General features: G+C 34.8%; 1 protein-coding gene and 1 long non-coding RNA gene across 2 annotated transcripts; one reads left to right on the top strand and one right to left on the bottom strand.

The window, feature by feature from the left end:
- Nucleotides 1-367: 367 nt before the first annotated feature.
- Nucleotides 368-1090, top strand: LOC137407755 (uncharacterized). Its single transcript, XM_068094137.1, has one exon. The coding sequence runs from the start codon at nt 368-370 to the stop codon at nt 1088-1090; it is 723 nt and encodes a 240-aa protein (XP_067950238.1).
- Nucleotides 1091-4571: 3481 nt separating this feature from the next.
- Nucleotides 4572-12254, bottom strand: LOC137408827 (uncharacterized). The gene is made up of 3 exons (XR_010980146.1): nt 12176-12254; nt 10197-10350; nt 4572-4913 (listed from the first exon to the last, which is right to left on the bottom strand). It is a non-coding gene; the product is annotated as an uncharacterized lncRNA (long non-coding RNA).
- Nucleotides 12255-15955: the final 3701 nt, after the last annotated feature.

Genomic DNA, 15955 nt, shown 5'->3' on the forward strand with positions numbered 1-15955 from the left:
CACTCATGTGTCATCTAAACAAGTCTTTATATGGACTTAAGCAAAGTGGGCGAAACTGGCACACCACTTTCACAGACGAGCTCAAATCTATGAGATATACTGCTAATAGTGTTGATCCCTGCTTGTACAACAAATACATACGCTCAGATCAAATCATCGTACTCTTCTGGGTTGATGACATCATCATCGGCAGTAAAAAACAAGAACTCATTGACAATACTATACACACACTTCACGAGAGATTCAAAATGGACAATAGAGGAGAATTGCAATGGTTTCTGGGAATAGATTTCTATGGCCTGAGCAATGGCCATATTATCAAATGAGCCAAGAGCGTTATATTGAAGCCATTCTCAGACGCTACAATATGACAGAATGCAAATCTGCCAATACACCAGCTGACAAAGCTATTGATTTGAGAAAAGCCACCAATGAAGACGAAGTAGGTACCAATTATCCATACAGACAGGTGATCGGAAGCCTCATCTACTTGATGACAGGCACTCGCCCGGACATAAGTTGGATAGTCTCAAAGCTATCGCAATTTCTGGAGAAGCCAACTTATGTTCATATTACAGCAGCTAAGAGAGTTTGGTGCTATCTAAAGACTACTAAGTCTTATACGCTGACATTTAAGCCCTCAGATCCTACATTAGTCGGGTACTCTGACTCAGATTGGGGTGAAGATTTAAATGAAAGGCGATCAACCACAGGTTATGTGTTTACTCTAGGTAGTTCCGCACCTATCAGCTGGAAATCGCACAAGCCAACAGCTGTAGCTTTATTATCAACTGAAGCCGAGTACATTGCAATGGTCGAAGCTACAAAGGAAGCCATACATCTACGACAATTGCTAAATTCACTCAACATGCAACAAGATAACTCGACAACTGTCTATGTTGACAATCAAAGTGCAATTGCCCTTGCTAAGAACACTGACAAGCATCACAGTCGCAGCAAACATGTAAACATACGATATCACTTTATTAGACTACAAACCGATGTTGTATACACCTACATTAACACTAACAATAATATGGCTGACATATTCACTAAGCCACTCGACAGAGTTGCACATATGGGTCAATGAAAGATGTTGCTTCAACTTGAGAGACGTGTTGAGAGACAAGCCTACGCACATGTTATTGTGTCTGATTTACAGGCTACATTAGTTTAGTTTACATTTACATACTAGAAGTTGTGTTCTTTCATATTGGTGCAGACAACTCCAATTTACGTATGTTATGTCGGTTACAAGCTCACGTATACAAATGCTGCTAATTGGATAATAGGTCAATTAATCAATGTCTATTGGTTCATTTATTTTTCTGTGCATACCTTTACTTGTAAAAGCAACTTCCTGTTCTGTTCTAATTACAAAGCATGACAGCAGCACATTCTCTCCTAATCTCTTAATTATGGCTAGTAACACACAATCATCAACTAGCTCAACACAATGTATATGATAGGTGTACATTTTTTCATGCAGCCTTTGACCAGCCTGTTTTAAATGAAATTATTGTTTTGCTGCATGAAACCAGAGCTGATGACCAAAACAAGACTCAAGGCAAACAGGTTTTACTTAATTTTCAATTATGTATCACCTTTTTAGGCCCTTTTCAGGTTTAAGATGTGGTTGCGTCAAAAAGGTCGATTTAATGAAATTAAGACCCATAAAAGGCTAAAACATCAGCTACAATTTGATGCTATTTTTGTCTTTGTAGATCAACCCTGTCCAGAAATATATGCGTTTGAATGAGGCCCTCTATTAAAAAGCTCACGTTCCAGCTGGTGCTTCTTTCATGACGTCACTAGTGATACATCTGAAAAGAAACCACGATCGATAAATATAAGGTCGCTTCATTAGCCAATCATCAGAGCGAAATTTTTATATAGGTTGTAATAAATGTTATCACTCATAAAACGCGTTGTCTGTGATCTCCAATTTAGGGATTTTACTGTATTATTAAATCGCATGGACATCGATATTTATTAAATTAATTAACATCGTTACTTTAATGAATTACTTGATCGACACATTTTATTGGCGAACAACATAATTTTAAAAATTGCTGTGAAATTACTGCGAAGGTGACTCCGAGTTTTCTGGGCATCAGGTGGTTAAAGTGCTACGGAGAAAGATAGGAGAATAGAGGTAAATTTATCTTTTACTTTGAGTCTTCTATAGATATACTGTTGAGTTTACATTCAGATTATATTTCTCTGTTTGAGGCTAAAATGTAATTTCCTGCGCGTGCGAGATACGTATGTACAGCGAGTTCTTGACGGCTGCTTTTTAATCCATAGCATCTAGCAATACAATGGCTTAGATTGATGAATATACTAAAGGTAATATTTTTAGTACTCATTAATACATGTACTAATTAATAAAATTATAACTTTTTGCTATCACTAATCATCGTTTTATAATTTTTTATCAGTTCACCTAGCTACATTTGCTTCAAATTTTTTGTGGCAGTTTTATCTAGTAAATTAGATTTATGATTTGACTTTAGATGTTCACTTCTCACTTGTAGAAAGTGAAGAAAATCGATTGATCAATGCAAATCTTTAACTTCCAGAACCAAAGCTTCAAATCGTTGGCTTGGCGTACCGTACCTATGTCTTTGTTAAACATTTAATCGTTTTTAAAATTACACTCACAATCTATCTAACTCCCAATTTGAAAGCTTTCAGTAGATACGCGTTAGAATGACATATCTATGAATGACATATATTTATTGCATTTGTTTTACTGATTACAGGATGTTTATGTGGTCCCACCCGCCGAAACAGCTTTGTCAGTGTGGAAGCTGCCATAAATGGGAAAGAGAGACTTGAATGTGTGCTGCATAAACCATGTTTTGTTTGCTGCAGTAGATGAATTTGTCTTATTGTATCAGCTAAAACTATGTGAGTGGTCACGACTTGATGAAGATTTTTAATAAGAGCTTTATGCTGAGATGAAAATTTTTTGCTTGTAAAAATTATATAATAAAATAATATTGTTGAAGATAATGCAAAACATGATTTGCAGAATATTTTAGTGATTTGGATACGGTATATGGATGTCCACAGAACTGGAGAATGTGAGTTCAAATCCAGTTTGCAGCATATTTCTCATCCTTAAAACTCTATCCCTACCGGTATGTATATTCTTTTCAAAGACGCAGCTTGCTTATTTTACTTACGGTAGTAAAAAACTAGTTTTCGGTGTGGGCAATGATATACAGCCACACCTCCAGGATAGGCGACGGGCATAATGTGGGCAGGGCTTTTGGGAGGCTGTATATCGTTAGTGTGGGTAGCGACGAAACTGTGCCGATACAAAGACCTTATTCTACATAGTTTGCTGACAGAATTACCGTAGACCGGTAGATTTGGTAGTCGGTACTCAAATGTTCACACAGCATTTGGAGAAAGTAAGACAAATTTTCAATTTTTGTTGTTTGAGGCCTTTGAAACATTCATAATAATGTATCTGTAGCTGGATTTAAAATTTTATTCTAGCCAACATGAGCAAATACAAAATAAAACATATGCCAATAGAGTCGCGTAGGACTAGACTTTTATCGCAAATAGCCGATGTGAAAACGAGATATATTTACAGATATATCACGCGTGACATCATTTTGGGCAAGTCTGGGCATGTTTTTTTGGCCTGAGCATTTTTACCGCTATCAGATTTTTTCGATTTTAATCTTCATATATTTTGGCAATGAGATCGCCTAACACAACAAACAACATATCAACTGATAGAGAGAAGAAATGCTTTCTTTTAAGATCAACTCAAATTTGACGAAACCACATCTTTAGGACAAAAATATGTAGACGCACATGTGGCCGTTACTATACGCTTCACAACTCGGCGCATAGTAGTTTCACTATTCGGTCCAGCCAGGAGCAGACAACTTGGGTAAAAACATTGAACTATGCCTATATGTACAGTACATACTATCTTACAGCCTCTAATAGGGTAACATGAGTCACATGACAGTAATTGAGTGTTGTACTCTACTGTCCATTATGGTGAACCAATTCAAGGACATACATGTACATGTAATTTTCTTTAAAACTTTTACACTAATAACATGCCTTGTTTTTATGGTAAAACTGTATATCTGTGTGCATATTGTGTTGTCTGTCATACTAGTATTGTCTATGCATTGTACAAGTGTTGTCATGTGTATTAGTATTCTCAAATTTTCCTTCTTTGTTCATTCATTGATAATAGTCAACGAGAATACAAGTTGAAGCAATATGAACTGATCTCCTTAACTAAACACGGTTGCCCAAACAGAAAATTCAAGAATTCTGAAACTTTTACTACCTTATTGCAAAAATTTTGCTAGCAATGCCATTAGGTTTTATAGTGACACTAAATATTTCTTTAGTTTCGGCAACACACTGTGATGAGAATATTGTTCAGTTTGTATTGCTAAAAACAAGAAAAATGCAAATAGCTTTACCACCTACTGAGCTCGAAGTAGGAAGCATACCAGGCAAGACGAGTCTTTCCATTATCTTAAATTATTATGCCAATATAAGTGCTATACGAACACAGCTTGTAGTAAATTGAATGTATTATATATTATATAATGAAATATAACAATGAAACAGTAAAATAACAAGCATAATAATGAAGTGAACAATATAGTAAGAAACTGTCATAATAATGACAGTGCTGTAATGTTGAAGTATGCCAGTATTGTCACACAATGTGACTGTCACTGTTTTCCTGATGCACGCACATGATTTGCAAATTTGAGCCAAGTATAGTATAGTAAGAAACAAGGTAACATAATTATAATATTTTGCCTCAACATAGAGTAAAGGTATTCATGTAGAATCGGATGTTATATTCACTGAAAGGTTTGCATTCGTGATCCTTGCCAGATTGAGCTTATTGGTCTCTGCAAGTAAGAAAACACAGACATTAAAATGTCTGATGATATCACATAGCATTCCTTCACAACTCACAATGAACACAGGAATTAGAACACAGGTCAATAACTTTAAAGAAGACAACGAAAAAATTCAACATTTCAGAAGAAAACCTACTTCAGCCTAGATAGTCTAGATCCGAATATTTAAATTATTTACATGCAAGTGCACATGTAGGGTTAATATTCACATGTATGTGAGTGTGTCATAACGTGATTTATAAGTAATTCGATGTGTAACATTGCTCTTGTACATAGATCCTTACAAAATTTCACAGTTCTTTGTTCATAATGTTTTGGTTCTTCGATGTCAGTCCATCCGTATAAGTACAAAGACTAAATGTATTTGGTGTCCAAAGACAATGGAATTATGGTTAGGATTGCGGTGGGCTTACATATGAAATCATTGAGTTAGCATAAATACTGATAGATGATGCATTATCTGTCAACCGACCATAAAACCTCTATTTGAACGCCATGGCACTCTATTTTTCACCTTTTCCCCTATAATGGCGTTTTATTAGAGGTGACATTCAAATAGGGGTTTTATGGTATATATATTGATTAGCTCAAAGCTGTGTAGTAGAATACATTCATATATGAAAAAGTTATAAATATCTAGCAAAGCTCAGTTGAACGGGCCTTTTTTGTCACTACAGTATTATCTTTTGATAATAATACCACGACCAAACACGAGCGAAGCAATTGGTTTGGGAGATTTATGATAAATGCACATGTGCACACAACTCCCAAAAAATTATCTGTTAACGGCCGTCACCAAACCCTTGTAACGAAATCCTATCAACAAATTTAACAATTTTACAGTCAAGTCGTTTAAGTATAATAATGATACAAAACACATATAAACCTATTTAAATATATTACCAAGCCTTTGAAAGGTTACTGCAAATTCCTAAAACTAACCCATCTGACCAGATTATACATAAATAGACAGATTTATTTGGCCGAAAATCATTATTAAAACTTGCTAAGCCTCACTTTTATCAAAGTTAAAACCGGAAATTAAAACGCCGAGCGATTGAGAATAGAACGATTAAGTCGTGCGCATTTCACGAAAAAAATAACGTGCACGTTTCACCACTCAATAGCACTGTTGAATTGCCGAAGGTTTTTGTAATTAAGTTAGGAGTACTGAGATCGTTTCATTTTTGCCGATTTAAAAGTAAATGACATTTTAGACAATTTTGAGTACTTTGGTATTCTAACTGATGTCCAACGCAGTGTAAGTAAAGAAAATGACGATGATATTTTTTCTAATGGTTCTTATGAGATTATTACAATAACTAATTATAAGTTTGGATGACTACAAAACAATGACTACATAGCACAGAATTTCTAAAAATCTATATAAATATCACAACTTCATGATATTGTTAGCTATGACGTGTTGAAATGTAAACAAAATTGTGCATTGGTTTTATATTATTACTATGTTAATAATATTGGTTATTCTAATAAAATCAGTGCACTTTACTTCTAATATTGGCCAATACTGCATTTCTCCTATTGCAGGGGAGAGATATAAACATATAATCTTTTCCTTTCATTATTGCTATTTTTGTATATAATAACACTCACACCCAGTACATTACAGCTACCATTGCAGTTATCCTATTGCACTGCAGTGCCATTTGACTGCTAATATTGCATTTCTCAACCACCAGTACCCTTTCTTTTGTTTCCAATAAAATAAAATACAGGTCGTGGGCTGTATGACAGTGGAATTTTTAGTGTTATGATTGTATCATTATATACATGTATACAAGTACTCTAGCAGTCCAGTGTAGCGTGAGAGATCATCAGGTGGCAATAAATTACAAAGCATAAGTATATTCATGGTCAATAGTGCTAGTTATTAACCCCTAGCAAGGCTTTAACTGAGTATCTTAAAGGTTGACTTGCAACAAAATTCACATTACAGTCATTACTCATACCATCCATCAATTGCGTCACTAAGGCAAGCATCATAGACAATAGCCGTAGACAAAATAATCATAGACATAAATAACCATAGACATAAATCTATGAGGCAGCATTATAATTGGCCTGTTTTGACAAACTTTTGTTTTTTCCGGAGTTGTTCCCCCGTCGAGCGGGCGAGCAACACAACAGTGTTGTATTGCTCGCCCGCTTGACGAGAGAACAACTCCGCAAAACAACAGTTTGTTAAGACAGGCTACATTATAATAGGCCTATAAATTAGTAGACAACAGTCATAAATCACCTGAGAGAGCATAATGACAGCTGATTCGTCTACAGAATATTTTACTTGTAGTACGAAACATATCTACAATCTATATTAATAGATTAATTAATATTGAGCTATTAATATAGATATATTAATAGCTCAATTCCTCATTGCGTGTCTGATAATAGTAATACAATACTAGTTAATAATAATGTAATTCATAGACTCGAACTGCAGTTCTATCTTTACATATAAATTTCAGTGTTTGTCTTTTTGTTAAATCCTGTTTCCAGTCATAGCAATTAAAATCTAGCAAAAAAATCTGTACAGCACTGGATTTGAACTCGGGAGCACCAAATCTAGAGTTTGGGCCAACCAGACGTATTTAGTAAAGGGGCAAGAAAAATTTTCTATACAGATTGAGGCAAGACTGAAACCCTACCATGCTTGCCCAGAAGGCTAGGACAACTTTGGACCCCGAACTAATCCATTAAGCTACACGGAAGACAACAGATTCATTGGGTAAATAGTCATTACATTGGTTAAGATACTCATGTTTAAAACGCTAGCTAGGGATTAATCACTAGCACTGTTGACGTTAGTCATAACAATTCTTAATTAATATAGTTAATAGTATTAACTATACTTATAGTTATACTATTAACTATACTTATAGTTATACTATTACCTATACTTATAGTTATATTATTAACTATACTTATAGTTATACTTTTAACTATAGTATAGTTAATAGGTCTATGAAGGCTATATATACGGAGTGACCAGATCACGAGATTCTCCCACTTGACATACAGGTAAGTGACCAGTAAGAATAAAACAAAGTCCATAGAACTTAGGAAGCAAAAACATTTGGTTTCAGTCATAAGTGATCTCTAAGGATATTAAAACTTTTTAATTTCAAATTGAAAAATGTTAAACTTCAATAACAGATCAAATTTTATAATGATGAACATGAAAGCATTCATCAGTGAAAAATAACATAAAGTATTCATTTAAAAAACAAATCAAAATTAAGTATTTTCACTTTATAGTTAGCATCTAAAAAACAAAAGAAAATTAACATTTTAAACTGTCAAGTTTTGAAAAAGAAAAGTATAACAGTTTGATCCAGTTACAGTAAAATTTAAAATAAGTTATTTGAATCAAATTCTTGTTAACTTTGAGCACAAACTGATACTAAAATTCAGTTGATACTATAGACAAGCTGAACCAGTTGCTTTGTAACTGTGTGATTGAGAGATGGACAGCATTCGCTGCAGTCGTATACATGGTTACTCACACTATATACACATGAACTTACATAACATCAGCATACATCTGTGACTTACTGCAATGAGACAGAAAGTAAGAGCAAGTAATCTTTTTCTGAAGTTTTAATTAAACAACGCCTTACATTCTAAAGCATTGATATAATGAATGTTCACACGTCCAAGTTTCTAGAAAATCTGATACTCGTATTGATCGATATACGTACTACGATGATCGTACTACTTGTATTGATCATCGTACTGGCTGATTGCTACAAATTGATCAATTTTATAATATTGCTCGTTAGTTCGTCACTTACTAGCTAACCAAAAGTAGTGAAACAGATCACATCTAAATTATTTTATTTGCATGTGATTTTGTACAACAAGAATCTCTCAATATTCAGCAGTTCAGCCTTTGTTGCAGCTTCAGTAGCCTACTTTGTATGACAAAAAATTCAAATTGAAGAAAATAAATAAATAAAAATCAAATAACTAAAATACATAAATCTCTCATATTTACAAACATGTGACTTCCTTCTCACAACTATCCCAGTTAATCCCAAGCATGAATATTCAGTCCATACCGCTGCATATGAACATTCTCTGGCTTAAAATACTGGAATTCAAGTTGAAATATAAACTGAAAGTCAAATAAGAAAACTTCAATTGATGCTCTTAGGCAACACAAAGCACTCCACCACTAATCTGCTGCGCTGATGATAGAGATGCTGTTACCTGTATTACAGGCATCCCGTATTTATAAAATTATATTCATATAAAATTAAAATAAATAATAAATGAAAACTTATTTATAAAATTCATACAATAAATGCAATAAGTTTAAAAAGCAATTTAAGTGTTTTGGTGTACAAATTATAGCGCATATTTTAAAAATCAGATTTTATTTTATGGATTTTCACTTATCCCGGAGGCGCAGATCTCGATTAACGGCCAAAAACAGGGGTCCACCATGTATGCCGGAACCCTACATTTAGCTTACCTCACATATCTCAATACATGCACAAATATAAAGCAACAAACCATAACTCTTGCTAAAAGTTGCACAGCCTTGAGAGGGAAATGGTTGGCTACACACATGTACATGTATTGGCATGTACACACATTATAACTAAAGAAGATAGTAGAAAATCTTCACTATAATCTTTACTATAATAGAAGCCAAGTCTGTCTGTTCGTCTATTCGAAGCAAAGTTAAAAGCGTTAGGAAAAAAAGATTGACTCGCACCGGAATTGAACTTCCATATTCCGTTTGCATCCAGACGCGCGACCAACTGCACCACTCTATCACCTCACTGTATCACGGAATAATTATGCATATAGTTAGTACACACGGCAATCCTTTATGGTGCACCTTTATGGCGCACTACCATTTCCTATAATGAGGGCTGTGATGTTTAAAGCCATGGTTGGATGTTAAGAGGAAAAAAATGGCACTGTACAGGATTTGAACTCCAACACTCAGCTTTGCAACTAGACACACGACCATCTGCACTACTCAACTACCATGCTACACATTGGAATACTAGTGTAAATACTGAGGATCTCTTACACTGCAAGGGTACTAGTTATATATAAACTAACAAACATTTTAATAAATAACCACTATTAGCAAGCAGCTGTCCTCAGTCTTGAGTTAAGTTTAATAAAGTGTACGTGTTTACATTTGTAAAGCTCTCCTACTCACTAGTGATCAATGTTTGTAATATCATGTGATGATCATGTGATCAACAGGTAGTCATATTGTATACATACGGGATGCCTGTGATACAGGTAGCAGCTCCCCTCTCATCAGCACAGCATATTAGTGGTGGAGTGCATTGTGTTGATGAGCTGCAGAATGGTCCAGGAGTTCCTACTGGCTCGCCTCGTCTAGGGCACCGAACTGGGTCTTGGTAGGGTCTCTCAACTGTAGTAAGTAATTGGCAGATCATCAAATGTTTTGCAACTTTTTGCATATCCAATACATATCATATTTGGTAAATGCATATCTATATGCAGTAAATCACCCCAACGTCAAACATGGCTATTTCAAATGCATCATTATCTTGAAGTAAAGATCAAGCCATTATAATGTGGCAAGACTATTTTGAACTAAGAATGGTTATTATACCTTTGAACTCACACATAAATCTCATGTGAAGGAATAATGCGTTATTGTTGCTATCACTATGAAGTGGTCTATTTTACCACGAGATAAAAACAATAAGTAGAAATAATTATGATTAATTGAGCGACTGTCATGGATTAGCAAACCAACGTTAGACATGATCATTGAATCATTGACTTGTGTTATGATGTCATCATGTGTCAGTTTCTTTATTATAGCAGCGAAAGCTAGAAACAATGAGTAAAAGTGGAACAGCTAAAAAAATATTAGCAAAGAAAGAACAATGAGCAGTAAAAAATGACATAGCCTTATAACCATAGCTCTAAGCTAATAGATTATAAGAAAAAATGTTGATAAAAAAATGCAAAAACTGCAAATCAAATAAATTCTTACGATTACTTCAAGTTCATCAGATATTGGTCAGAAGCAATTGAGATATATAAATACATGTACATAAGAATGTACAATATATATGAATATATATTTATTCATATATGACATGTGTAATTCATCTATGTATACAAATATCAGTGTTTGCTTGTTTTTTGTTGGTCTTTTTGCTTGTTTTTTTGTTTTTATCTCTGTGTCCAATTATATTAATTAAAATCTAGGTCAACCTTGGAACCTCCAGATGTAGAGGCGGCTAGCTTAACCATTAGACTAGGTCGCCAACTGACGATAGCAGTTTATAATAGGCAAGATATTCATGACATCGGTTAAAATACTCATGCCTAAAGCACTTGGGGTAACTAACTAGCACAGTTGATCATTATGCGTAATGTAATGGTTATTAAGCTGACTTTAAAAACCCAACGATTATTAAGCTGTCTGCAAACGGCAAATTGTTTTACTAACTAGCGTAGAGGTAAGTTACTCAAATTCAGTGAGTAATTATTTTATTACCAGTGCAACGCCGGGAATTCAGCTAGTCTTTACTATAATAAGAGCCGAGTCTGTCTGTCCGTCTGTCCAAAGTCATGTTAAGAGTGTTACAAAAAGAGATTGTCCCATATGGGAACCGAACCCAGATGTTAAAAAATTGCATAGGAATCAAACTAGGATATTTAGATTCAGAGCCAAATGCGCTGCCACTGCACACATCTAAAAATCACCTTTTCACATCTAAAAATCACATTTCCACATCTAAAAATCACCTTTTCACATCTAAAGATCACCTTTCCACATCTAAAAATCACATTTCCACATCTAAAAATCACCTTTCTACATCTAAAAATCACCTTTCCACATCTAAAAATCACCTTTTCACATCTAAAAATCACCTTTCCACATTTAAAAATCACCTTTCCGCATCTAAAAATCACCTTTCCACATCTAAAAATCACCTTTCTACATCTAAAAATCACCTTTCCACATCAGATATGACATGAAATCTGATTTTGTTCAATAACTTGTTGACACCGTGTGTTACATTTAAATTATGTAATGAGATTTATATAGTCTAAGTTTTATGTAAATTAACTGATACAGTTTGTACTTCTTTTAATAGTTTATCCCAGTTTAAACCCATGATAATTTTTACTGAAACATTTCCCAATCAACGGATAAAAAGTTTACTATAGCCACATGCATCTTGATAAAAATTGAGTGTATATTCAATACGTACCACACTTTTCAACTGGACAACCTTCCCTAGTCCTGAAGCCATACGGACACTCAATGTTTGGGATATCTGGGCACCCAGCTAAACAGAACATACTAAATACAAATCTGAGCATAATCCACTAGATATTTTGAAGACATAAATTTATGCATAATTTTACAGTCTCCCAGCAGCTCTAACATCATAAAACTAATATAGCATGAGTTCTTACCAGTTTCGAATTATCTACCATACATAGACATGTTAAACGAAACTTGACAAAGCAATGATAGAACAACTGCTGTAAAGATGGAATGTGCAGCATAAAGTGGGAGCATGTATATGATATGAAGTGCATTTTAATAAACCTATTAATAACGTCTGATGTTAGTGAATTATACAACTTTTGCTGAGATTCACACAGTGTAAAGCTGAGGAATTACGTAGTACCATGAGTCAAAAAAGATTCTATGAAAAATAAAGTCTATGAAAAATTCAACTATTAAAATGTATCATTTTATGATTTCTAATACTGTCAAATACTGATTTGTATGAATGAAATGAGTATATGTTAGTACTGACATATACTAAAATATTCTTCAGGATCGCTTAAATCATTGCTGTCATGAGTCAGCCAATGGCTGTTTCATAAATCTGATCATCTGCATAAAAACACGCTACCAAAACCATGTTTAGAAGCAAAAAAATTATTTTGTTTTACGCTACAAAGAGACTTGCCAATAATGAAATGAGTGCATTTTCTGGAACAAACAAATAGTTAATTTCAAAAATTTTCAATTTGTTAACTGAAAGAGGTATTCAATAACTACTGGTACTTAGCCTGTCTTGATAAACTGTTGTTTTTGCGGAGTTGTCCCCGGCGAGGGCGGCGATCAAAACAACAGCTTGTCATAATACGCACTGCACCTGATGCATCAGCTGCACTGAAAGGGAGTTGTTCTCTTCCGACTATGCGGCTTGGCTGCGATGTTATGCCGGTTGCTCCATTGGTAATCATAACGGATTTCGCGCAAAAGGTTATGTAAAAAAAAAAGATATTAACGTTTAACCGGAGACCAGTCTCTGCGGTAAACTTTAGTAGAACTTAAGAATCAAATAAATTAAAAATCAAATCCATAAGAACAAATAAAACTGACTGATACAAAAGTAGAAATACAACTGACTGAGCGCACAAATCACAACATGTTTAGTCGCTGTTGTTGCCTAAGTTCTTAAGTTCTACTAAAGTTTATCGCATGGTCTCTGGTTAAACGTTTTTATCTTATTTTTTATACATAAATTTTTGGGCCAAGTTATGGTTTATGGTTTATCGTTATGGTTACCAATGGAGCGACCGACATAACATCGCAGTCAAGCCGCATAGACAGAACAGAACAACTCCCTTTCAGTGCAGCTGATGCATCAGGTGCAGTGCGTATTGTGACAAGCTGTTGTTTTGCTCCCCGCATTCGCCGAGGGACAACTTTGCAAAAACAACAGTTTGTCAAGACAGGCTAACTGGTATTACATGATTCAACATGCATATCATCTACAGGTAACCTTGTGTACTTCTGCTAGACTTTTGGTGAAGTATACACTGTTCTAATTACTGTTCTAGAATGTTCTTTACAAGTAAAACTTTAGCAGACAAACACAAAGACTGCATCACAGTAATATAAACATCATCATCACAAAAAAAGAGATGGCACTTACCACAATTGCAGGACTGATCTGTGCAGCCACATGAATCAACCCGGTAGCCGTTAGGGCAGGAGTACATGGTCTGACCAATTAAGTTGAAGAGGCCACATTCGACTATAGGGCATAATGGACATGGCGGGAAAGGTGGAGGAGGAGGAGGTGGAGTGGTTACTACAAGTATGTAAGATTGATACATAACACAACGAGAACATGATAGTAACAATGAGCACATTATAAGCATCATATGAACACCTTATAAGCAACCTTAGATTAGCAACCTTGACCTCAACTCATCTTTCATACTAAAAATCTACAATTTACCTAAGCAAGGCTATTCTGAGGGTTCAGACTAACAAGGGCTAACAAGTGCTCAATATTGATAACGCAGGACCATAAGGTTCTGAGCCTTGCATGCAGAGCTGACATGCACAACTACACAATAGTGAGATCAAGTCACATCTGCCATGACTAATGATTTGGTTCACATGGTTTTTTTTAACCTAGCTCCTGTCTTACACATATACATATTGCAAGGCACCAAATCACCTCGTCCACGGATGCCACATGAAGTTATATACATGAAATAATGGCAGGATTTTATTTTTATAGAGAGAAGCCAATGCAACTAGTCTTCCTTAAAGGTTGACTTGCATCAAAATTTACATGCCATTTATTTGGTATCTAAAGGTTCACCATGTTTTACTCTGCTGTGTAGTAGGTGCCAAATTAATATTTAATTTTAAATATTAAATTTGATCATTTAAATAAATATTAATTTAATATGTGGAAATGTGATTATAAGCTCTTCAAAGCTCAAAACGAACAGTTAATCGCAGCCATCATGAAAACGATCGTAGATTGGAATCCCTCTCAAAACGGCTCAAATGTGACGTAGTTGTGGTAGATGGTTTCTGTTTACACTTTCATGCAACCTCATTCGCCGAAATATTTTCACAAATATACTTCACGCATTCAATAAAATGATATTTGTGTCACAAATATCATATTTTGAATTATATGAAATATTTTTAAGGCCATTATCTATCTTAAAAAAAAATAATTGATTTAACCAATTTTCATTTAACATTTCGTTTAACCATCTAGACATCTGCACGGTGTCCATTTGCACGGTGTCCATCCGCTCGGTGTCTATTTGCACGGTGTCCACCTGCTCAGTGTCCATCTGCACAGTGTCCAGCAGATATTTCTCTATGTATTTCAAACCTGCCATCCATTGATAACAGGCATAAACTCCATACTTCTTTACAGAGTTATTACGGCAGCTTATTGTATATTTACTTACCACATTGACTAATCGGGCAGCCATTGCTGTCAACCATGAAACCATTTGGGCAGTTCAAGCTCTTATTGAACAGCGGGCACCCCTCTACAACGTAAGTAGCAGCGGCATTCAGTAACAAGTGCTACACAATGTATATGGCATTTTATTCAAACTTATCTCAGATTGAGCAAATTATTTTGTGGAGCGTCAAATTTATTTTACTAGCTGGACTTTTAAAGCTGAGGAATTACGTAGTACCATGAGTCTAAAAAAATTCTATGAAAAATAAAGTCTATGAAAACTTCAATTATTAAAATGTATCATTTTATGATTTCTAATACTGACAAATACTGATTTGTATGAATGAAATGAGTATATGTTAGTACTGACATATACTAAAATATTCTTTAGTATCGCCTAAATCATTGCTGTCATGAGTCAGCCAACGGCTGTCTCATAAATCTGATCATTTCCATAAAAACACATTACCAAAACCATGTTTTGAAGCAAAAAAATTCTTTGTTTTACGCTACAAAGAGACTTGCCAATAATGAAATTAGTGCATTTTCTGGACCAAACAAGAAGTTGATTTCAAAATTTTCAACTTGTTAACTGAAAGAGGTATTCAATAACTACTGGTATTTAGCCTGTCTTGACAAACTGTTGTTTTTGCGGAGTTGTCCCCCGGCGAGCGCGGCGATCAAAACAACAGCTTGTCACAAGACGCACTGCGTCTGATGCATCAGCTGCACTGAAAAGGAGTTGCTCTCTTCCGCCTATGCAGCTTGACTGCGATGCTATGCCGGTCGCTTCATTAGTAA

The sequence above is a fragment of the Watersipora subatra genome, chromosome 11, assembly GCF_963576615.1.
Source record: "Watersipora subatra chromosome 11, tzWatSuba1.1, whole genome shotgun sequence".
Taxonomy (NCBI): domain Eukaryota; kingdom Metazoa; phylum Bryozoa; class Gymnolaemata; order Cheilostomatida; family Watersiporidae; genus Watersipora; species Watersipora subatra.